Raw genomic sequence first — 23,810 nt, 5'->3', positions numbered from 1 at the left:
TCATACAAAGATCTTGGTACGCTCCTACTCTCCCTTCCAGAGGGTCAACTCATAATTGGGGGGACTTCAACTCAGTTGTATCGGGCCTGCTAGACCGGCACCCGCCAAGAGACATCAGTGCTGGGCAAAGCTGGCTCTCTAACTTCATCAAAGCTTTTGGCCTCACAGACCTATGGAGGCGGCGCTACCCAAACCTCCAGCAGTACACATTTTTCTCGGGACTGCACCACGCCCTCTCCAGATTAGACTATATTCTCATACCTCTTCAAACGAGAACAGACACAGAGACAAGTGTCGGAGCTACAAAGCAGTTCCAGTGCAGTTCTAACGGAAGGAGTAATTTCTTACCTGTAACTCCAGTTCTGTAGTAGGGGTATCTCTGTTATAGTCATAATCTATGAATAGTCCCGCCCGTGTGCGGGGACCCCGGAGCAATCAAAATATCTCTTAAGCTGTCCTGCATTTGCAAACCTGCAAAGACACTTAAGAGACAGACAAAAATAATACAGCCTAATAACAACACGGCTGCACTGGCCAGCACTTCCTCTGAAGTGAACACAAAAGCCAAAATAAAGTTTAAATGTCATTTTTATTCACATCTGACATGTTCCTTTATTGTATCACACTCCCTTCACCAAAATCCCTTTAAACAATAGAGAGGAAGGGGTGGACAGACAAGCCCTATAGGCTGTCATTATGTGTCTGCTAAAGGGATACCGTGCCTTTAAGAAACTCTCCAGAGACCCCCGGTATCCCAGGATGCACAGCCCAAGCAGGTTACTTTCAGTTCTTTTTGAAGGTGTATAATAACAGGCCTGATACTGTCAGAATTACTCCACCGGGGAGGAGGGAGGGTCGCTTATGACTATAACAGAGATACCCCTACTACAGAACTGGAGTTACAGGTAAGAAACTACTCCTCTGTAGTAGGGGATCTCTGTGTATAGTCATAATCTATGAATAGAATGGCAAGCCCATCCCAACCAACAAACAGCGGTGGAGTAAGAACCAAACACCAACAAATCACTGTGCAAACAAATTCCTCAGCCAAGCCTGTCCAACCTGCGCATCTGCCCTAGCATCAGAGTCCAGGCAATAATGCTTTGTAAACGTATGGACCGACTTCCAGGTGGCAGCCTTACAAATGTCAGCAATTGGAACATTCCTAAGCAAAGCTGTAGTAGCTGCTTTGCCCCTAGTCGAATGCGCTGTAGGCTTACCCCCCAACGTCTTATTAGCTTTCTGATAACAAAGCTGAATACAGGACACAATCCATCTAGAGATGGACTGTTTCGAGGTAGCTAGACCAGTTCTTACTGAACCATAATTTACAAACAGTTGATCCGACCTGCGGATGTCTTTTGTCTTATCTAGATAGAATTTCAACACCCTACGCACATCTAGTGAATGCAGAGACCTCTCCGCCGGAGAGGAAGGATGCTGAAAAAATGTAGGCAAAGTTATCATTTGATTTACATGGAAATCAGATATCACCTTAGGCAAGAATTTAGGATGAGTACGCATCACTACTTTAGAGGCATGGAACACAGTATACGGCTCTTGACAACACAGAGCCTGAATCTCACTTACCCTCCTGGCCGATGTAATGGCCACAAGGAAGGCAGCCTTCCAGGACAAATGCTGCAAAGAAGCCTTATAAATAGGCTCAAAAGGCTCCCTCATCAATCTGGACAACACCACGTTCAATTCCCATGGTGGAGAAGGTCGTCTAACAGGGGGAAACACCTTACGCAAACCCTCCAAAAAATCTTTAATCACAGGGATTTGAAAAAATGAGGTTTGGGAAGGGCCCTTTCTGTACGCAGTCAAAGCTGCGAGATGAACTTTAACAGACTGAAAATTAAGCCCAGATTGAGCTAACTGCAGCAGATATGGCAAAATAACATCTTCTTTACAGGATGTAGGGTCAATGTCCTTAGCCTTGCACCATAAGCAGAATCTCTTCCACTTATAGGCGTAAGAAGTCCTCGTAGACGGTCTCTTCGCCTCTTTCAAGATCTCCATACAGTCCTGAGGTAGGTTCAAGTGTCCATACTGTACTAGCTCAGGAGCCATGCTGCCAAACTCAAGGATGAGAGATTGGGGTGGACCATCTGTCCTCCGAACTTCGTGAGAAGGTCCGGCCGACACGGCAGGCGCCGGTGTGGCAGAACAGACGGTCGGTGAACCACCATTGCCTCGGCCACTCCGGAGCAATCAGGATCATCCTGGCTCTGGATTGCGACAGCTTGATCAGCACCGCCGGAATCAGGGGAATGGGTGGAAAGGCGTAGAGAAAGCTGTTGGACCAGCTGATCCATAGGGCATTCCCCAGTGTCCCTGGTTGGTAGTACCTCGACGCGAAGTCGCGGCATTTGCTGTTTTCTGCCGTAGCGAACAGATCGATATCCGGAGTGCCCCACTCTGCGAAGACGTCTCTGAGCACGTCGTCGTTTAGCACCCACTCGTGATTTTCTTGAACGAGCCTGCTGAGTGCATCGGCTTGGGCATTCTGCACTCCCGGCAAATGGGTTGCCGTGATCGTCAGGTTCCTGGCCACCAGCCAATTCCAGATAGTCTGTGCCTCCCGAGACAGCGTGCGTGACCGGGAGCCCCCCCGCTTGTTGAGGTAGTACATGGTAGTAGTATTGTCCGTCTGAACAAGCAGGGAGTTCGTCATGAAGGAGGGATGGAACGCCTTCAGGGCCAAGTGTACTGCTCTGAGTTCCAAAAAGTTGATGTGGTAAGTCATCTCCGTCTGCGACCATATCCCCTGAATCTGAAGAGGGCCCGAATGCACTCCCCAGCCCTGGAGAGACGTATCGGTCACTATGGTCTGGACCGGAATATCCTTGTGGAAAGGAGTCCCCTTGCAAACATTCTCTGAGGAGCACCACCATTTCAGAGATTGGAGAGCGTGTTGGGACAGATGAATCTTGTCCTCCCAACGCCCCCGCCTCTGGTCCCATTGATCCTCCAGACATTCCTGCAGAGGCCTCATATGCAGACGTGCATTGGGGGTGAGAAAGATGCAGGAAGCCATCGACCCCAGTAAGGCAGACACCGTCCTCACTGTAGGAGAGTGGGCTGAGAGGAGGTGCAGGGCCTTCCCACGGATCGATAAGCGTCTCTCCTCCGAAGGACACACGCTTGCGTTCAAGGGATTGACTGAGGCCCCCAAGTACTGGAGACACTGCACAGGAACCGGCACTGACTTTGACATGTTGATGTGCAGCCCCAGACGATGAAGCAAGGCAGCTGTCCTGTTGAAGTGACACTGGGCTTCCTGGTACGTGGAAGCTTTGATCAGCCAATCGTCCAGGTATGGATACACAAACACTTTGGTCTTCCGCAAGTGTGCTGCTACCACTGCCATGCACTTGGAGAACGTCCGTGGGGCAGACTTCAGACCAAACGGGAGTACTGTATACTGGTAATGGTTGCCTACCAGAAACCTCAGGAACTTGCGATGCTTTGGTGCGATCGGCACATGAAAGTAAGCGTCCTGCAGATCTATGGCGCACAGCCAATCTCCTCGATGCAACTGAGGGTAAATCTGATGCAGGGACAACATACGGAACTTTTCTCTGCGGATCCACTTGTTTGCTTGACCCAGATCTAGAATAGGCCTGAACTCGTTTTTGTCCTTTTTTCTGACGAGAAAGAACCGGGAGTAAAGGCCTGTTCCTCTTTGCCTCAAAGGAACAGCTTCTATCGCCTTCTTCATTAACAGTACGTCCGCCTCCCCCTGGAGCTCCCGTACCATGAAGGGAGAGCGCACTGGTGGAATCTGTGGAGGCGGGCTGGTGAAACGAAGACTGTATCCATTGCAAACAATATTCAGCACCCACTTGTCCTGAGTTATTGTCCTCCACTCTGCCAGGTAGTGTTGAATACTTCCCCCCACCGGAGCGGGTAACGGATGAGGGGGAAGTGATCCTTCAGGGCTTCGACCCGGCCGGGCCTTTGTTCCCCGACGAGGATTGATGTTGTCCTCTGCCCCTCTGGCGCTTTTGAAAGGACTGCCTGGGGAACTGTTGTTGCTGTTGCTGGTGCTGTTGTTGGTGACCAGACTGACGCCCTTGACCTCGTTGTTTCGAATAGCGCCTGCCATAGGAGCGGAACGACCTCTTCTGCTCCTTGGGTCTTTCCAACCCCACGGCTTTCAGGGTTTCCGCTTCGGCCTTCATGCGGGCCATCTCGTCATCCGCATGAGACCCGAACACCGTCGTGCCGGAGAAAGGCAAATTGGCAATCTTCTGCTGCGCCTCAGGCTTCAGAGAGGTGAGCCTCAGCCAGGAATGCCTCCTCATGTGTACCCCGTGACAGTACCCATGGGCTGCCAGCAACGACACATCCCCCGCCGCACTGATGATCTGGTTGGAGACCATCATGCCCTTGTTCAGAACCTCCTGAAAGTCCTCCCTTTTATCCCTAGGCAGGGAGGCAGCAAACTGTTGCAAGGAGTCCCAGAGTGACCGGTCATATCAACCCAACAGAGCGGAGGCGCTAGCAGCCTTCATCGTGGTGGCCGACGTGGAGCACACTCTCCTCCCCAAAGAGTCCATCTTGCGACTCTCCTTATCCGGAGGAGCAGTGGAAGAGGGCGTCGTGGAATGCTGTTTACGAGCCGCAACCACAATGACAGAGTCCGGGGGAGGGTCCACCCTGAGGAACGCCGGGTCAGAATCAGGGGCCCTATACTTTTTCTGCAACCTTGAGGGAGCCGACTTCACCACGGCTGGCGTCAAGAAGACCTCCATGGCTGGCTCCTCCAACCCAGGGACCAAAGGAAGGAGGGGGCGTGACAGATGAGCCTTGTGCAATGTCTCAAAGATCACCGAGGTAGTGGGAACCGGGACTGCTACCGAGATCCCCAATTTCGCTGCTCCTCTCATTAACACTTCCTGGAACGTGGCAACATCATCCACCGGTGAGATTCGGGTAGGCGGTGTCTCCGACAGCGAGGGAGGGAAACGTCCAGTGCCAGAAGAGCAGTTCTCGTGCCGCTGGAACTACTCCGTGACCTCCGTCGAGAGCGAGACCTCGGTCTTCGTGGAGCCTTAGGAGTCGCCGGTCGCCGAGGAGACGGCGGGAGCTGCGGCATCGGCGGCGTAGGTCTCTTAGGAGGAGGAGGAGGAGGAGGCGGCGGAGGAGGAGGAGGAGGAGGTGGAGGAGGCGGCGGTGGTGGTGTAGGAGGACGCTGAGGCAGCGGCTTAGAAAGAGGCTGCGGAGCTCCATCACTCCGTGCAGGAGAACCCGGGCCAGCACTGTCCGGACTCTCGTCCACCCTTCTCCTATTGGCGGGCCTGTCCCGTGGCGAAACCCACGAGGGGGAGCGCCGTCTTCTCCTAGATCCACGACTGGAGATCATGATCACCGAAGACGTGTTACCAGTTGTCCTCGACGTCGAACTGAACGTCGACCTCGTACGGTGTCTCTTCGCCGATCGCCGTCCCCCCCTCGACGTCGACCGGTGTCTCCATGACGTCGGCCATCTTCGCCTTCGCCTCGACGTCAATCTCCTTCACCTCGACGGCGATCTGTGCCTCGACGGCGATCTGTGCCTCGACGGCGATCTGTGCCTCGACGGCGATCTGTGCCTCGACGGCGATCTGTGCCTCGACGGCGATCTGTGCCTCGACGGCGATCTGTGCCTCGACGGCGATCTGTGCCTCGACGGCGATCCGTGCCTCGACGGCGAACTGCGCCTCGACGCCAGTCGCCGATGTCTCGGCGTCGATGTCGTCAGCGTCGAGCCAAGAGTCGATGGCTGGCCAGGGGGCTCGGTACGACGTCGATGGTGTGTCGACGTCGACTGCGGAATCTTCGACGGCGACCCGGTCCCAGGTCCCGCCGGCCCCTCTCTCGACGTCGAACGCCGAGAATGCCGAGATCCAGAGCCCTGGATCGACGGCGAACATACCGTAGCTTTATCCCTCGCCGTCGACGCCTTCGACGTCGAACGCGACCTACCAGCCGGTAGGCGCCGTTTCTGCCCCTTTTTCTGCCTGGAGGTCCCTCCAGTGGCTGAAGCATGGGCAGAGGAAGGGGGGGGGGAGATCCTCCGTGCCCCGAAGCCCCACCTGTCCTCCGCTCCTCTTGTCCCTGGAGGCGAATCTTCTCCCTGTCCCTCAGGGTCCTCCTGGAGAAGGTCTTGCAGATGGCACACGCAGCAGGGACATGAGAGGATGACAAGCAGAGGATGCAGACATCATGTGGGTCCGTCTTGGCCTTCTTCCTCCCACATTCAGGGCACTTATCAAATAAAGCCATGTTAAAAATGGCCAAACTGCCCCAAATTGCAGGATGCAGTAGAGGAAGGCACTAGACGTCGAGTGAGTAAAGTATTTATCCAAAAATATCAAATTTTAACCAACTATCACCCAAAAGGGTAGAGCTCAAGCTCCAGGGTCCTGCAAGCAGGAACGGAAAAAAGAACTGAAAGTAACTTGCTTGGGCTGTGCATCCTGGGATACCGGGGGTCTCTGGAGAGTTTCTTAAAGGCACGGTATCCCTTTAGCAGACACATAATGACAGCCTATAGGGCTTGTCTGTCCACCCCTTCCTCTCTATTGTTTAAAGGGATTTTGGTGAAGGGAGTGTGATACAATAAAGGAACATGTCAGATGTGAATAAAAATGACATTTAAACTTTATTTTGGCTTTTGTGTTCACTTCAGAGGAAGTGCTGGCCAGTGCAGCCGTGTTATTAGGCTGTATTATTTTTGTCTGTCTCTTAAGTGTCTTTGCAGGTTTGCAAATGCAGGACAGCTTAAGAGATATTTTCATTGCTCCGGGGTCCCCGCACATGGGCGGGACTATTCATAGATTATGACTATACACAGAGATCCCCTACTACAGAACCTCATGATATAGTTCGCGAATTCGCGGAACACTTCGAGCGAGTTTATCGACGGGGCTCGGACCTACCGGAGGAGGATTCTTGCAACTTACTGCCAGACATCCGACTGCCCACTTTTTCGGACCCCGATCGAGAGGCATTGGAGAGTGCACTCACCAACGACGAGCTGGCAACGGCTATCAGGGATCTCCGGCCAGGTAAAGCCTTGGGCCCAAATGGTCTACCTATTGAGCTGTACAAGCTCAAGCCCGACAGAATGGCACCTTTCTTTAAAAGTATGTTTGAAGACAGTAGAGAGGTGGGAGTGCTATCACGAGACCAACGTATTGCTACGCTGGTTGCCATTCCTAAGGCAGGGAAACCTAAAGACTAATGTGCCTCGTACAGACCGATTTCTTTATTGAACGCAGAGCCCAAGATACTCACAAAGCTTTTAGCAACTAGACTCAGGCCAGTATTAGATAAACTTGTCTACCCAGACCAATCGGGATTTATGCCACACCGCAACACTGCGCTTAATTTACGCCGACTTCACGGAGTGCTGGGGCGCTGCTCCACTATCCAGGAAGATGCAATAATAGCTTCTTTAGACGCAACAATGGCGTTCGACACACTGGAATGGGCATACCTGATGGCGGTCCTTAAAAAGTTGGGCTTTGGCCCAAATTTCATCGGTTGGGTGCGACTCCTATACACGGAACCATTGGCTCAAGTGATCGTAAACAACAAAACCTCGGAAGTGTTTGCGCTCGGTAGAGGTACGAGGCAGGGCTGCCCGCTCTCGCCACTTCTCTTCACACTATCCCTGGAACCGCTTGCGGCCTGGATACGGAGAGACTCTTCTATACGGGGAACTAAATGGACTGAAGGATTGGAGGACCGAATCTCCCTATACGCAGATGACATCCTCCTATATCTCACCTCCCCCAAAAGTCATTACGGGTAGTTCCAGACATATTCACTAGCTTCGGGAGAAACTCTGGTTACGAAATCAATTGGAGCAAATCACTGTTATACGTCCTACATGGTAATCCTCCCTCCATGCCAAAGGACTGCCCGATTCAGACAGTCACAGAAGGATTTAAATACCTCGGCATCTTTATTTCCACTGATGCCAGGACCCGCTACGAACGCAACCTCCTCCCACCCTTGCAGAGAATCAAACGAGACAACGCTACCTGGAAAACGCTCCCTGTCTCTCCTGGGACGGGCAGCACTCTTTAAAATGATGGCACTGCCACGTTTCCTATATGCCCTCCAAAATTACCCAGACCTGGTTCCACCAAAGTTTTTTAAAGATATTGAAACTACACCAAGACTGTGGGACGGGAAGTCACGTATCTCGCTCCACAAACTGACACTTGGTTGGTATGATGGGGGAATTGCTCTCCCCGACATTAAAAAATATTATTGGGCGGCACACCTCTCAGCCATCAACCAATGTACACACCGCAGTGGTGATGACTCCTCTTATTGCATGGACAAGTGGATTCTACCTGGAGGTGATTTCACGAGGGCATTGTACTCCAAGCCCAGCAAATATCCCCTTACGGGACCTACAAAACACTTGGTTCAAATTTGGCACACGGTAAATCGCAACTTGGGCTGGGCCAACAAACTTACGCTTGCAACCCCGCTCTGGGATTCTGAGTGCCTGGGCACACTGGGCCGTACCAAGGGGTTCGATAAGTGGGATCTGATAGGGCTCTCACGCATAGGAGACCTCTGGGAACTGCACGGAATAGTAACATTTGCTTCACTACACCAGACATATGAAATGGCTGATTCTGAATATTTCCGATATGTACAAGTTTGACACTCACTTCAGGCAAACATCCCAGCAGGCGCAGTACTCCTGGAGTCCTCTCCCCTTGAAGATAGACTGCTAGACGGATATCTGCCAGAAAAATCAATTTCCCTTACATATAAAAAGCTCATACATCACACTCCTGATCCCCTTATGACGCGGAGGAAAAATTGGGGAGTGACGGTCTAGAAATAGACGATGAGGAGTGGCAGGAAGCACTCTCTTCCCCAAAGGAAGTAGCCAACTCCGCGAAGCTACGGCTGATCCAGTTAAAGATCCTACATCGGGTGTACCTTTCTGGGCGCAGATTGGTGTTGATGGGCAGGAGCGCAGATGGGATGTGTAGGAGGCAATGTGGTCTTGAGGGGACTTTCTTGCACATACTCTGGGAGTGTCCACTAATCCAACATTACTGGAAAAAAGTACATGAATGTATGAGCACGGTATGGGGGTGGAACTTCGACTTGAGATAAAAAGATGTCTACTGAATATTTGGGAGACCACTGACAAACGCGAAGGGCAAAACCTGGGTAACGCTGGGAAAGATGGTTGCAAAGCGAAACATCGCTCGCCTCTGGGGAGCGGCAATGCCACCAACACTCAGCGCATGGAGAGATGACATGGATTGGTGTATGATACATGAGAAAACAGTGTATGTAGCTCGAGGCTGTCCCCGAAAATGGATAGCGCTCTGGACCAAATGGAATGAGTATCGAGGGAATGTGTGTGAACCCCCACTTGTCCTCTCCCTTGACAAACCACCAACACCATGATATATGTATGCGAGTAGAATGTGCTAACCCCAGGGTTGTTCAAGATCATAATGTATTACACTTCTGCCTGACAATGATAATGTAACAGATATTCGTACTGCTATTTGTATGCAATGACCACTTCTTTGACTGTTCAATAAAAAGAAATAAAAAAAAATGTACATACTGTGCGTGCTTCAACACTATAATTGTAATACCTATGCATATACCCTTGATATAGCAAAATAACTTTACCTTGATGCACAATGTATCCTGTGGCGAAGCACTGTGTTAAGGTTTTGGGAAATTCAATAAAATAAGTTTAAACAAAAGTGCACTGGATTATGCTTGCCTTGATGTGCAGCTCATGTAAACGTCAGATTTTTCATTGGGTAGATAGTCTAAGCTCACTGGTCTCGCCTTACCAGTGTCCTAATGATTGGTGCCTCATAGGATCTACTTTGTGATCGTGGTTGCCTGCACTGGCTCCCCAGACTCCAACCTTGCTTCAAATTTCAGTGTAGATCCTCTGGACTTCTCCTCCTCTAACCTCACTGGCCACCTTGGAACTCACTTTCATCACCAATAGCCAGGGTATCTGTTGATTCAGATGGCTATTTCTATAAACCTTACTTTATTCCGGTCTCATTTTTGGGCTTCCAGAGGTCAAATGTTGTTTCCTCTATATGTACTGGTGCGGTTGTATAAAAATAACATTTTAAAGGCTTGTGTGGCCTCACTATGGCCAAGTGTCCGAAGCTTAGAGAGGACGCATCATGTCAGGTCCTTCCACCTGCCTGGCCTTCCTTATCATCTTTTTAAAATAAGTTATGCTCACAAGTAACATTTTAAAACAGCAGTCTCAAAATCCCGATAACACAAACCTGATATGGGTTGTGGTGCGAAATCACAGCTTGTGACTCCAAGATCATGTGCCTTTTCGTTATACAGACATCTCATATGGCTATCCCAAGCAGTCAAGTCTCCATAAGATGATCCAGTGACAAAAAACTTTCCGCAAGGAGAAAATGAGCAAGCCACCAAGGAACCATCCTTCACTGTACCACACCTCGGATCAAAGCAAACACAAAATGTTAGTTTTGAGAACACAAACGTGATAACATTTAATTCCTGACTGCACTCTGTAGTGACACAATGCTTCTACCAAGTTCATTGCTTTATATAATATCTGCAATTTTAGGTATTAGGAGTACATTTTAGATGTTTTTCCATTTTTTTACAATTCAGTGTGGTTTCAGTTATCACATGGAACTTGAGTATATCTCAAACCTTAGGCTTATATTGTGAAGGACATCCATGGCACAGCCTTTTAAAGGGTCAGATCGCCCTCCATGTTCTGTTGGAATAGAGATATTTTTCTTCAAAACACAATCTACATACATTGAAACAACTTAAACTATAGAAGCACATGTATGAGTATTCTCACAGGGTATTAACAGAATTTTCCTAATACAAAGTAATAATATTAAAAATACCCAAAACATTTGTTTGTTGTTTTAGGTGTGTTTTTTAACTTCAATTTTTTGTGTGCAATCCTTGGTCTTTAGTTTTAAAAAGTCTACTGTAAAGAATCATTGTATATGAAGTGCCGTCAAGTCAGAACAAGCGCTGAATAATATCCACTCTGTGGATTGGCAACTAGCTATTACTGTCACCATTACATGTCTTGCCAACATGTACAAGTGATAAAAACTGATAGTTTAATAACTGATTGGCGAGATAACTCCTAAACTGTGAGTGCTATCCTGGAATATGATGCCAGACATCGCCAAGAGTGGGAATCGAGTGGAATACCGCATATATGGACGCAACAAGACAACAATTCTTTGAGTATTTGTCGCTTTTCAAATTTACTTTGCTTCCACACAATAAGTGACATACAGTCCACAATTATTACAATTAAGTGAGCTTTATTGTCACCAATCTAGTGGGCTGCATTGCTGTTGGCTTACAAGTGGATGTCCCAGAGAGATTAGTGGCTAGGAGGATTGGACATATGAGCAAATCTGGATTAATCCAAAGTCTCCTTGGACTCTCAGCCCAAGAGCACTGAGGTGGTCAAACCAGCATTCAGCACTCACAGAGAGAAATTATTAACATAAATGTTGCGTCACACTGTATGTAATGAAGAACCAGGTTAATTTAGACCGATTGGAATAGGAGGTAATACAATTGATAAATTGCATATTAATTGGAATAAATCTAAAATATTTCCTTGGTTTCCTGATTGAATACGAGGAGCAATAATCATCAGACAGACTGCCACAATGCTAAAATACCAAATACAGAATTGCTAAATTAAATGCTTGCATGTGGCTGGCATTTCATTTGGTGTAAGCAAGTAACTATTCGTGGGTTGAAAATCTTCTTTCAACATTTTAATATAGATTTGCAGCTACTTAGTAATTACATTTCTAGCTCCCGTATGTCAAGCTTTCACTGTGTTAATATGAAAGACGGGTCTAAAATGGCCAAGGATTGACTCTAATAGAAACAATCTCCAAGCAGCCGTCTGTCCTGAAAGGCGACCACACATTTATAGCAAGCCCTATACATGAGTCAAATGCCAGTTGTGTTGGAAAGCAGGAGAAGGAGGTTGGATGAGGAGGAGAGGGAGGTCATACAGTCCAGGTCAGCAAAAGCCTTCACCTGCACAAAATATAAGCAGAATGCTTATTACGTGTTAACCAAGTGGCATTTGACCCTGGCCATGTTGGGGGAGGTTTTCCAAAATATACAGGATAGATTGCCAAATGAGTGGAACAATGGTGCATATTTGGTTGTTTTGTCCTCAGATTGAGTCATAACGGGTGCCCTTACTGCTCCTCATTGAAGATATAACGGGCATAGATGTAGTGCTTGATCCAGTGGTAATAATGTTAGCACACACAAGTGGACGAGCTATGTACTCTTGCATGGGAAAACTAATCACACATTTCCGGTTAGCTTGCAGAAGGACCCTGCCCAATTTTGGAAGCAAACTACCCCACCCCCACTAGGCATATCGTGAGCAAAGATTTGGCATATTTACCACTAAAGAAATTGACAGCAATAATAGCCAATAAAATTCAAGGGTTCGAAAGAAAACTATTCAAAACATATAGCAAGAACCAGATTTGGGGCACTGGAGAATGGCAAGGCATGTTCTCAACCTGGCGAGGAAATAGTGACTACACAGAATGGACCTTTTTCACAAAGGTACATTTACACACAAGTAGATTACACTTTACTACTTTTGATTATTCCCCATTTACGAGTGTAAATTTACAACAAAGTGTAGACTCGCATGTCTCCCACCCCTTACATGGGGGTATTGTCAACTTTACAAGTCTAAAGTAACTAAAGCCAAAATGGATCCAACACAGTAGTAAATGTAATCCAGCTAAGACATGGAGTATGCCCAGCACCACTCACGACCAACTGCTGATGACAATTACTGCAACGCACTGTCATAGATAATATTGGAGACTGAGGACATAAAATAGAACTCTATAGGAATGCTAAAATACATTTGTTTTAACTTTTTAAAAATATAAAATTGATGTTCAAAATTGAACTCTCAAAAATATTCCTGCTAAAATATTTCAATAACCTTTTTTAATTTAAAAATAAATGTACCTTTTTTAAATAATTAAATTAGTTTAAATTAATTCCATACCCGTTTGAAACATTTAATACAGAAGTACAGATATACATTTTAATTAGTTTTTTTAAAATAAATATTTTAAAACATTTTAATTGAATATTTTTTTTATTTTTTAATAAACAATTTTTATTGAACATTTCGTGTTTCAATGACAGTTAAGTTCACATGGTATGCAGACATAAATCCAGCATTGTGCAGATAGTCATTCTTACGTTTTCTAAGTACAGACCCATCAGTTCGATCCCATGCGTAATTGAATATATTTAAGTACATTAAATATGTGATTCACATCAATATATCAAATATATAATGGGCCTACAAAAAAGTTCAAAAAGAAGGTCTACAAGGTGGAATCAAGAAAAGTATGCTAAGGAATACATGAATACCCAACTTTAATGATAACAATAGTCAACAACACAGAAGTAAGTACAGAGGTTAAGCATGGTACAATTGCATGTCTGTATGACAATGAACCCTCTAACAGGGAAAGCCCTAAAGTGAAATTACTTCTGTTATGTTCTACATACCCCGTTATGCTGCGGGCAGATATACCAATGAAAATAATATTGGTTGTATTGTGAAAAATCAATAAAATATGTTTAAAAAAAAAAGAAAAAAAAAGGGAAATTACTTCTTCGACAATGTAACGCTGAATGTCCAGCATACAAAAAATTACTTGTCTGCACTTGGCGGCATTCAGTCAGTGCCGAAGTACACTTTTTGGACTTGAGCAGAAAATATGAGAAACAGCTACTAAATAAAAATATAGCAGCGCAATCCAGACTTTAGCCTGGATGTCTTGATGCTGCAAAATCAAACAACATGCTTTTGGAATATGGTGTCGCTCAGTTATAATGAAAAAAAACAGAAGATAATAAATGTGTAAGTTTCCCACTTAAAAAATTTATATAACCAATAGCTTGCCCTACGCTAGAAATTACAAGCGCGGGCTATCAAGATGCAGTAACCAGGCTGAGTACCCTTCCTAATGAGGTGGCAAGAGCAATAAGACAACAAAAGGTCGATAAAGTGACAGAAACGGTTTCTGTAGATTTATTTTGATCAGACCCAGAGTAAAGGGCAGATATCCTCACTAATGTTTATAACCCAGCACTTAAGAAAAATCACAATTTGTAGGCTTGGCATTCTGCCATCCTATTCCCAATTGCATAAACAAGCATTTGCAATGCAATAGTTCTCGCATTATTTAGTTAGAGCTATTGGCTTTGAAATTTAAGTGTTTTTAACTTAAGAAGCACGAGGGAGATATGCACCATCCCGAAACGGCAGCAGTGATTTATATATATATACATATATATATTCCATAAGACACACGCACCCATACAGCAACGTGAACAGGTCACACCGACGTGCTTCCAACTTTCTTTAATTCAAAATGACACAGCATTACGCGTTACGACTGGTAACAGTCTTAATCATATGCTTCTAATCAGAGGTGGGTCCGTTAGCTTTTTGAAACGTAACTAAAACAGTGAAGAAGGACTAATGTCCATGTATTTCATTTAAAGAGGCAGTCCATTTCAAGGTATTGCACGTTTATAATGCAGCAATGGTAAGTACTGTTTTAATAAAAAGGAATCCTTTCCCAATGGAAATGTTTTTTTACTCCGTTTATGTTTCCATCACTGCATTTTCTATGTTCACCGTAGTTCTCTATAACTCAATTACCCACAATGCCTCTTAGTTGTCATTCAAACTCGATTCCTTCACTGTTGTTTTTGGCTGGATTTTACAACTAGTTTTCCCCGTGTATCCAATGCTATTACATGCCTTCATTAGGAATAGTTCCATATTGTGGCTGCATTCAATGTTCACAGAAAAAACAAGGAAATCCTGCTACCACCACGTTTTTAGATATCAGTCACTTGCCTTCAGAAACAATGTACAACAACAGCACGAAGTGCACAGGGAAATCCTTTCCACAAACCCTGGCTAATTTCCAAGTTCATTTTCGAAGCGAGGCGGGCCTCTCGATGGGGCCCTTCCTTCTATTCCTCTTCAACGACAAGTATTTCAGCCGGCGGGCACTCCTTTAAATAAATTCCAAAAGCAATTCTGACAAAAGGGGTGCATCAGCCTTTCGGGTCGGGGCCTGCTTCAGGTGTGTCAGACACCTATAATATTCCATAAGACACACGCACCCATACAGCAACGTGAACAGGCCACACCAACGTGCTTCCAACTTTCTTTAATTCAAAATGACACAGCATTACGCGTTTCGACTGGTAACAGTCTTAATCATATGCTTCTAATCAGAGGTGGGTTCGTTGGCTTTTTGAAACGTACCTAAAACAGTGAATATATATATATATATATATATATATATATTCACTGAAAAAACCATAGGTTTCACACACGTTATCGTTAGCTGGACATTTCTCTCGTAAAAAAACATTGAAATTCCCCCGTTATAGTTAGTTCAGCTAACTATAACTTGCGCACCCGCAATCCACTGCTGATGACGTCACATATTACATCACTCATGACATGGTCAGTGACATCACTCATGACATCACTGATGACATCTCAAATGACATGTTCATCCAAGGACTTTTGCTCGACATACTGAAGCAAACCCTTCAGTAAGTCACCCGAGCACATCCGCAGAAGCTCAGCCGAGTACATCTTCGGCAGCTCAGCCGAGCACTTCCCGCTGCGGTGGGAGCATCACCCTCTTCTGCTCCTCTGGAAACGAACCCTCGATTTCAGAGGGTACAAATGAGGTGCACCAGATGTTATGGTCTAATTGTTCATGGGGAGACCAGTGTTTCTCTAATAAACAATAAGATAGACCAGCACATCTGTGGACCTTGTTAATATTCCCATTCTTTCTTTCCTCTGTCCCTGTATTAACACAACGGCTCTTTTAAGAGCCAACCTTACCTCACAACTTTTTTAAAAAAAATTTAATAATTTTTTTTTTTTTTACCGTGCTTATGTTTATTTTACCGTACGCGCATTTAAAAAAAAAAAAAATCACCCTACAAGGTCCTTGAGGGAGTACAATGGAAATGAGAAAAGCAGAGAGAGGAGAACACAGCAGATTATCAGAGTCAGAATCTCAGAGCTGTACACCTCTTTCCTCTCACCAGAACCAGTAAATCGCAATGTTTCCCTTTCTTTTTTCACACATATACATGTTAATTACAAATCTCAGTGCTTCCCACATTTTTTCAAATGAAATCACACATTTCTATTGCTTGAAAACTTCAACCCTTTTCCAAATGAACCCTTCCCCCAACTTGACTTCTGCCTGCTACCATAGCAACAGCTCATGGAACACTGGTGTGAGCAGAGAGGTCAGAAGTTCAGCACACAATGTTTCTATTCCAAAGAGCAAGAGTGCTTCACCTGTCAAACCTAACAGCAAATCCAAATTAATCTTCTGTGGGAACACAATTTTCTGAACCAATACAAAACATGCTTCTAAAAATGTACACATACAGCCTAGTTTTAACTGTAAAATGGTTTGAATCAGCCAATGAGTTCTTTTTATTAAAAAAAAATATGTATGCCTCCATTTTACAACTGTCTTTCATTTCATATTGCCATTCTACTGAAAGACACCTCCTGAGTGCATCCAGATCTCCTTGAAAGATGTTCATAGTGTGGATTGTAGGTCACAGCTATGTCTTCTGGAGTGAAAAGTATGCAGAAAAAAGAGGTATGGTGAGAGACCTTGCTTTGCCAAATGTAGACATTAAATGGATTGGTCAGAGAGGGTTAAAGTGGCACCAATTAATGCCTTTGGTGAAATCTTTTCTACACCTCCAGCAGCCTAACCTTATTATTGTGCACTGTGGTGGAAATGATCTAGGTACTTTAACTGGGGTAGGTCTGGAAATGCTTGTTAAGGACACCTTTGTGCAATTAATGTATCTTTTTCCTCAATCTGCCTTTGTATATTCTAATACATGCCAAAGGCAAAAGTGGAACTGGTCCAACCAATTTTGTCCACAGATTGGCAAAGCAAGAAAGCACGTCAACAAATCTATTTCTGCTTTCCTCAGAGACTATGGTATGGGTTCTATATACCACAACAACTTGCGTTACAACATGCAAGGCATTTATAGAGGAGACGGTGTACATTTCACTGATGAAGGCAACAGAGTCTTCTTCTTGAACTTTAGACTCTGCATCGGTACTTACTTGTAGGTACCACAAAAAAACGCTTCATAAACACAACGGCTCTTTTTAGAGCCCCCTAATATCTAAACACTTAAATTTGATTTTTACTTCTATTTTTTTTATTTATTTTTTTCTGCCGTGCGCGTACGGTAAGCTTACCGTACGCGCACCCCGCGATTTTTTAAATAAAATTTAAAATGTATTTTTCATACTTTTGGGACCTTCTTGGACCCCCTGACAAACGCTAGGGGGTCTGCAACTCTCTTCGTTGCCTCCTTTTCACGTTCTCCACCTTTGTTTATCAGTGTGAGACACACAAAATGGCGGCCGACACTTCCTGATTTCGACCGATTCGAATATTTACAGTCATGTAACCACCAATCAGAATTAAGCTAGCGTACGGTAAGCTTACCGTACGCGCTTATAGATATATATATATTGATTTAAATGCTATTTTCTCAGGAAATACTGAACAGATTTACACCAGACCTGCAAAAGGCACATCCCTGACCTGAGGACTACCTCTCTGCCAAATCTCAAGCAATTCTGTTCAGCCGTTCGGGCTGTAGCTTGGACTAAAGGTCCTATGGAAAAATGCATGGGGAAAACGCATTTTGGGACCCCCTTTTTCTCAGCCCCCGCTTGACGAATCCCCCCGAGACTTTCAGGGTAGGAGCGGAGCGGATCGCCCCACCTATTTTGAAAATTTCACGAGGATTCGTCAACCGGCGCCAAAGTTATTCCAAATAGAATGTTGCGGATTTCCTATGGAAACACGGTCCTAACTATAAACTGGCCACCAGTAGAATATATATATATATATATATATATATATATATATATATATATATATATATATTATATATTATCTACTGGCGGTGGCCAGTAGATAGTTATAGTTAGGACCGTGTTTCCATAGGAAATCTCAAAATTCTATTTTGAATAACTTTGGCGCCGGTTGACGAATCCTCGCGAAATTTTCAAAACTAATGGGGCGCTCCGTTCAGCTCCTACCCTGAAAGTCTCGGGGTGATTCGTCAAGCGGGGGCCGAGAAAAAAGGGGGGTCCCAAAACGCGTTTTCCCCATGCATTTTTCCATAGGACCTTTAGACAGAATTACTTGAAATTTGGCAGAGAGGTAGCCATAAGGTCAAGGAAGTGCCTTTGGAAATCTGTTCAGTATTTCCTGAGAAAATAGCATTTAAAAGCATATCAATATCTATACGCGCGCAGGGTGCGCGCACCATGCGAGCACCCTAACGTGCGCGAGCGTAATTCTGATTGGTGGTTACATGTTAGTCAACGTTCGAATCGGTCGAAATCAGGAAGTGTCGGCCGCCATTTTGTTTGTTTTCAGTGCGAGAGTGAAAAAGGAAGGTGGCGAATGTGAAAAGGGGGCAGGGTAGAGAGTTCCTGACCCCCTAGTCTTTGTCAGGGGGTCCCTGAAGGACCCCAAAGGCAGACATTTTTTTTTTTATTTTTTTTAAATCGCGGGGGTGATGTAATATGTGACGTCATGAGCAGTGGATTGCGGGCGCCCGAGTTATAGTTAACTGAACTAACTATAACGGGGGAATTTCAGTGGTTTTTTACGAGTGAAATATCCACCTAACTATAACATGCGTGAAACCTATGGTTTTTTAAGTGTATATATATATATATATATATATATAAATATATATATATATATATATATTTAACCCACAGACGGACAAGGAGGCGACAAGAAGACCTTGGTGCATAGAGCAAATGGGTGTGGCTGTGTAACCACTGATCTCACTTTTTGAAGTGGTTGCACTTGCTAGTCTACAGGCAGCGACTGAGCGGGACTGGAGTAAGATATGTACACTAGAGAGCATGCATGAGTGCAGCGCCATGCAAATTAAAGGAGCACGCCAGCGCATTAAATGTGGGACAGTGTGAGATAACATTTCTACAGCAAATTGTTCCCCATCTAGTTGCTGAATCTGCAGGTAATACCGATCAGTGCCATGCACATCACTTTAATCACTCACCAAGCATGTAGTGCGGCTGGTCATAAAGCGGAGAGGATGCGTTTTAAAAAAAGATAGCATGGCAGTTCATACTTAGACCGTGCTAGCAATTAAAAGTTGAGGGTTCTGGTTGCTTAACGATAATGCAACTCCTTTCAAACTTTTACCAAGCATGAAGCACGGCGGCCGTAAAGCAGGGAGGGAGTGTCTTTAAAAGAGAAAGTGCAGCGTCTATTATTGGTCGCCGTGCTTGAGTCTGGAAAATAGGGAGGGTTGGTTGGTAAGCTGGATAACTTGTAGTGGCTGAAAATAAAACAAAATAAAACCGTGCGGATGTAATGTTTTGTTGATAAAGCACGGCATGCTTTGCTCACCAGGGCATATTGCGTGCATAAGTACCATGCCATGCGAAGCTAAGGCTCACAGTTTCTTTAACTAATTTAAAAGTGTTAGCAAGTATGAAGCACGGCGGCCAGCTGTGAAGCAGCGTAGCGTGTGCAGGAGGGCAGCGCTGTGCAAAACTAAAGAAAGGCATGTAGTCCCTTAAAGAGAAATTGACTAATTTAAAAGTCCTACCAAGCATAAAGTGCGGCAGCCGGACGTGAAGCAGAGAGGGAGGGAGCAGGTTTAACAGATAAAGCGTGGCGTATGCACCAGGGACTGCTCCCCATCACAGGACTGCCTCTCACCTGCTCCCCGCCCCATACATGATCCTCTTCACCTCCCGCTACTGAAGGTGCTTCTCCAGGGCCCGTTCCAATGACTCCAGCTCTGCAGCCATGGCGAGGCACTACGGGGGCTCAGTGCCTACATCCAAGAGTGAGAGTCGAGGGCAGAGGCAGGAGCCATTGGGGGAAATGGAGAACCCCTGGGAGGGCGCACGGGAAGAGGTGGGCCCGGAAAAGAGAGGGGTGACAACATGAGAGCTGGAGAGAGAGACAGTGGCAAGGGTCAGAAAAAGAGAAGGGGAGGCTAGGAAGTGTGAGGGCAGGACCACAGAGGGAGGGATATGGAGAGAAGGGAACATTCCTGGATAGTTAGAGGATGGGCAATGCAACAGGCACTGAAAGTGAGAGGCCAGGAACAGAAGGAGGTCTAAAGAGAAAGCTGATACAGTGGTGCAGGAAGAGACTAACCTAAACAGGACACGCTGTCAGAGCACAGTCCCACCACCTCCGAACACACACAGGCCGCTCTATCCTTCGGACACAGATCCTGGGACAATAACAACAATGGTGCCGGTAGCTTTCTTGATATAACACGGTGTCCGCGTTGTGCGTGCAGCGGGGGAAGTGATATATAAAAACAATACTTTAAGGTAAATACAGTGAGCCGCATACATAGAAAGCCGTCGCTCGCCATATAACTGAAAGCGACCATACATAAATGGATAAAAAAAAGTGCTTACCCAGTAATTAAAAGACTCCGTGCACTGCCGCAAGTAAAAGATCCAGTCAGGGTGGGCGGTGCCAAAAGGAGACAGGGAGGTAGCAAGGAGGGACTAAAAAGCCTCACTGACAATGGAAAGCCATGGTTTAGCATGCACGATGACGCAAGCCAATGGAAAGAAGGGGCGGAGCCTAGACTCCACTTCTGAAATTGGCTTGATTACAAGAAGCCTCGTAGCCACTAAAGGCAGCCACAATGTTCCAGCCAACTATAGGCCCATCTCTTTGTTGGATGGGGAAAACTGGGGGCAGGTGCTTTTTAATCATTTGTAAGTCTGGTTAGATGCAAATTGTATCTTAACCAACTGTCAGTCAGGATTTAAGAAGGAGTTGGGAACGAAAGAAGAGGGATTTCTCCTGCATCGAATATGCATTAAATTTGCAATACTCAAGAAAAGCGCATCATACCCGACATTTATTGATTAAAAGTCAGCTTTTGATTTGGTACGCAGATCTAAACTATGGTGCACTCTTCATTAACAGGGACTTGATTCGTCTTTTTAACAGCTATTAAAGCCTCCATTCAACATAAGCAGTGAGGGGTCACTTAGAGCCTAACAGGGAATGCATGCCTCCTTTAAACGACAGGGGTGTGGAAATTTTACAAAAATCTACGTGGCCAATGGACAAAATGTTACAGAAATCTACTTGTCCTGGGAAAATATCTGCTTGCCCCACCTATTCCATAAATCACCGAGGTGGGTCTGCACGGAAAGAACCTGCACGGCAATCAGTGCAACATGCTGTGCAATGTATACTTCAAATGCAGGTCCAATTGTGCAGTGCATGGTCATACAACCTTAAATTCAACTGTTGTACTGGCTGGATGTACAGCATGTGTGCAGATGTGTCAGTGTGCACAGCACTCAATTATTAACCAGTATGCATGTGACAATTTTCAAATTTGGAGAATTAGTACCTAAAGGCAGAGTGCAGGCTGGTAATTGACTACATTTCCTGAAGCGTATTTGGCATAGACTATGCCGGAATATGAACTTGTAGGGCAAAAGGGTGTTCTCAGTCCTAGGCCCAACTCATAGCTGTCCAGTTTAAAAAATACTCACATGTGATCATGCTCTGATAAACATGTGGATGGGAATAAGCACTTCTTGGCAGAGCTTATGAACTGTTAATGGGGCAGCAAAAATCACATAGCAGAGGTGTTTAGCTCACTGAAGCAGTTTCCACATGTGCGAATACACAAGAGAAAGTAATGGGCAGTTAAATCAATCCCTCCTTTTACACTCCTGGGCAGGTGTGGTGTGATTATATTATTCTTCACTCACTGCTACATCTCCACATTCTTCTACCACACAAAGAGCATATGCAACACTTGCAGTAGCAGTACAGGATTCTCTTGTGCACAGTACTTATGTACTGTAATGGCACCAGCAGAATAAGCTTCCCTAACATGAAGGGTTGCAGATCAGCAATAGATGTGCAAGTTTGTCTCACTGAGATTTGTAAAGTACTCAGTTTTTTCTTTAAAATCCAAGTTCTCTGCCACTTGTCTCTCTCCTTCCAATGTCCCCAGCTCCCCACTGAAATGTGTGCGTTATCTTCTGGGAAATCCTGTAATTCTGTTGGAGGAAGGTGATATACGAGTATTGGGAAGCCTGGTGAAAGACACAGTTTTAACGTTGCAGCAACTTGTGCAATCAATTTCTTTATTTCAGAAGCTGAGCATCATGAGGGTCCAAGGGATGATACTAACTTGGATATTTGAAAATGGGCACATGCATAAAGAAGCACAAAGACAGACACACAGGAAAAGCACCCATTGGCAAACCATGTAGGGAAAGAAAAACAAACCTTAATGTCTATATAGGACGAATATTCACACAGGCGGAAGAGTCACTTTTCCTTAGATCTGGTATGGGCTCGTTTTTACTGCTGACGTAACTGTACAACAAAAATGCATCACTACAACGGTTGCATAAAATTCTGAGGTTGGAACATTGTAGATTTTCACTCAGTTGTGAATAAAACAGGATTGAAATACCTACAAATATATTTTGATAATTTCTCTTTATATTAAGCTTGCTTCTGCAATTTTTGCCATTTTATATCGTTGCAAATGAAATATGGTCCCCCACTGGTGACAGGTCCTGTGTGATTTATATAGAGCCACACTAATTATGAGATTCTACAGATGAGGCGTTTTCCACATAATTTGCCATATAATCCAACACATGCTGCCTAAACTGCATATTTTAACCAAAAAAAATGTTTATACTAGCTCAAACAGATCAAGTTACTAAAAAGGGGTAAGATGTCCTGCCACACAGTGAAAATCCCATCACAAGTAATGACTGGTCTCTTTTACATTGCTATTGCTGTATTTGGGTCTTAATCTGAAAGTAATGAGGCAAAACATTTATACAGTGTTAAGGTGTACAGATGTCAAAATAATTAAGTAATACTATCAACGAAACTTTGCTGCATTATGCTACATAATTCTCATTTTTATGGCCTCATAATTTAGTCAATCCTGCTGCGTAATTTAGATCTTCCCTGCCGCATAAATTAGACCTTCCCTACCGCTTCATTACAATTGCTTTGCTTATTTAGCACGTCCTACGCAACATTCAAACTCCCGGCATCTGCACCGTACAGACTACTTAAACTAAGTTACACAGTGTTCCTACAAAACCTTTTTATAAATTTTTCTCTTTTTTTCTCCCCCACTCCTTTCAACTTTGTCACAAAATGGCTGCCAACACTTCCTAGTTTCAACCGTTCACAGCCAATGAGCCGCAAGCTCGTGCTCGTAACGCCTCAGCCAATCAGATGTCAGAATTCTCAAATATCGATATCTGTAAATTTTGATGTTTCTCAAAAACTACTGAACAGATTTACACCATTTAAACAAAAGCATGCTTTCTGGACCAAGACCGTTCTCCCTGCCAAATTTGGCGTAATTCCGTTCAGCAGTTTGACCTGTAGTCTTGTCTAAAGTTTCCTATGGAAATTGCATGAAGAAAACACGTTTTGGAACACTCCTTTTTTCTCAGCCCCTCCTTCACGAATCACCACCAAACTTTCAAAATAGGAGCTGATCTCAAAAAAGAATTTGTTTTGAAAATTTTGCAAAGATTCGTCAATCGGTGCCAAAGCTATTGGGAATAG

General features: G+C 45.0%; 1 protein-coding gene across 2 annotated transcripts in view; it reads right to left on the bottom strand.

Moving 5' to 3' along the window:
* WDSUB1 (WD repeat, sterile alpha motif and U-box domain containing 1) overlaps window positions 1-23,810 on the bottom strand; it is a 445,966-nt gene that overhangs the window by 234,222 nt on the left and 187,934 nt on the right. For both annotated transcript variants that reach the window (XM_085645497.1, XM_085645498.1), the window contains exon 3: window positions 10,308-10,492. In XM_085645497.1, coding sequence (XP_085501623.1) covers window positions 10,308-10,492 — 185 coding nt within the window. The remainder of the gene's footprint in view (window positions 1-10,307; window positions 10,493-23,810) is intronic.

This window comes from Triturus cristatus, chromosome 3_1 (genome assembly GCF_964204655.1).
Source record: "Triturus cristatus chromosome 3_1, aTriCri1.1, whole genome shotgun sequence".
NCBI lineage: Eukaryota > Metazoa > Chordata > Amphibia > Caudata > Salamandridae > Triturus > Triturus cristatus.
The sequence above is the reverse complement of the archived record's forward strand: the minus strand, read 5'-3'. Positions and strand labels throughout refer to the sequence as shown.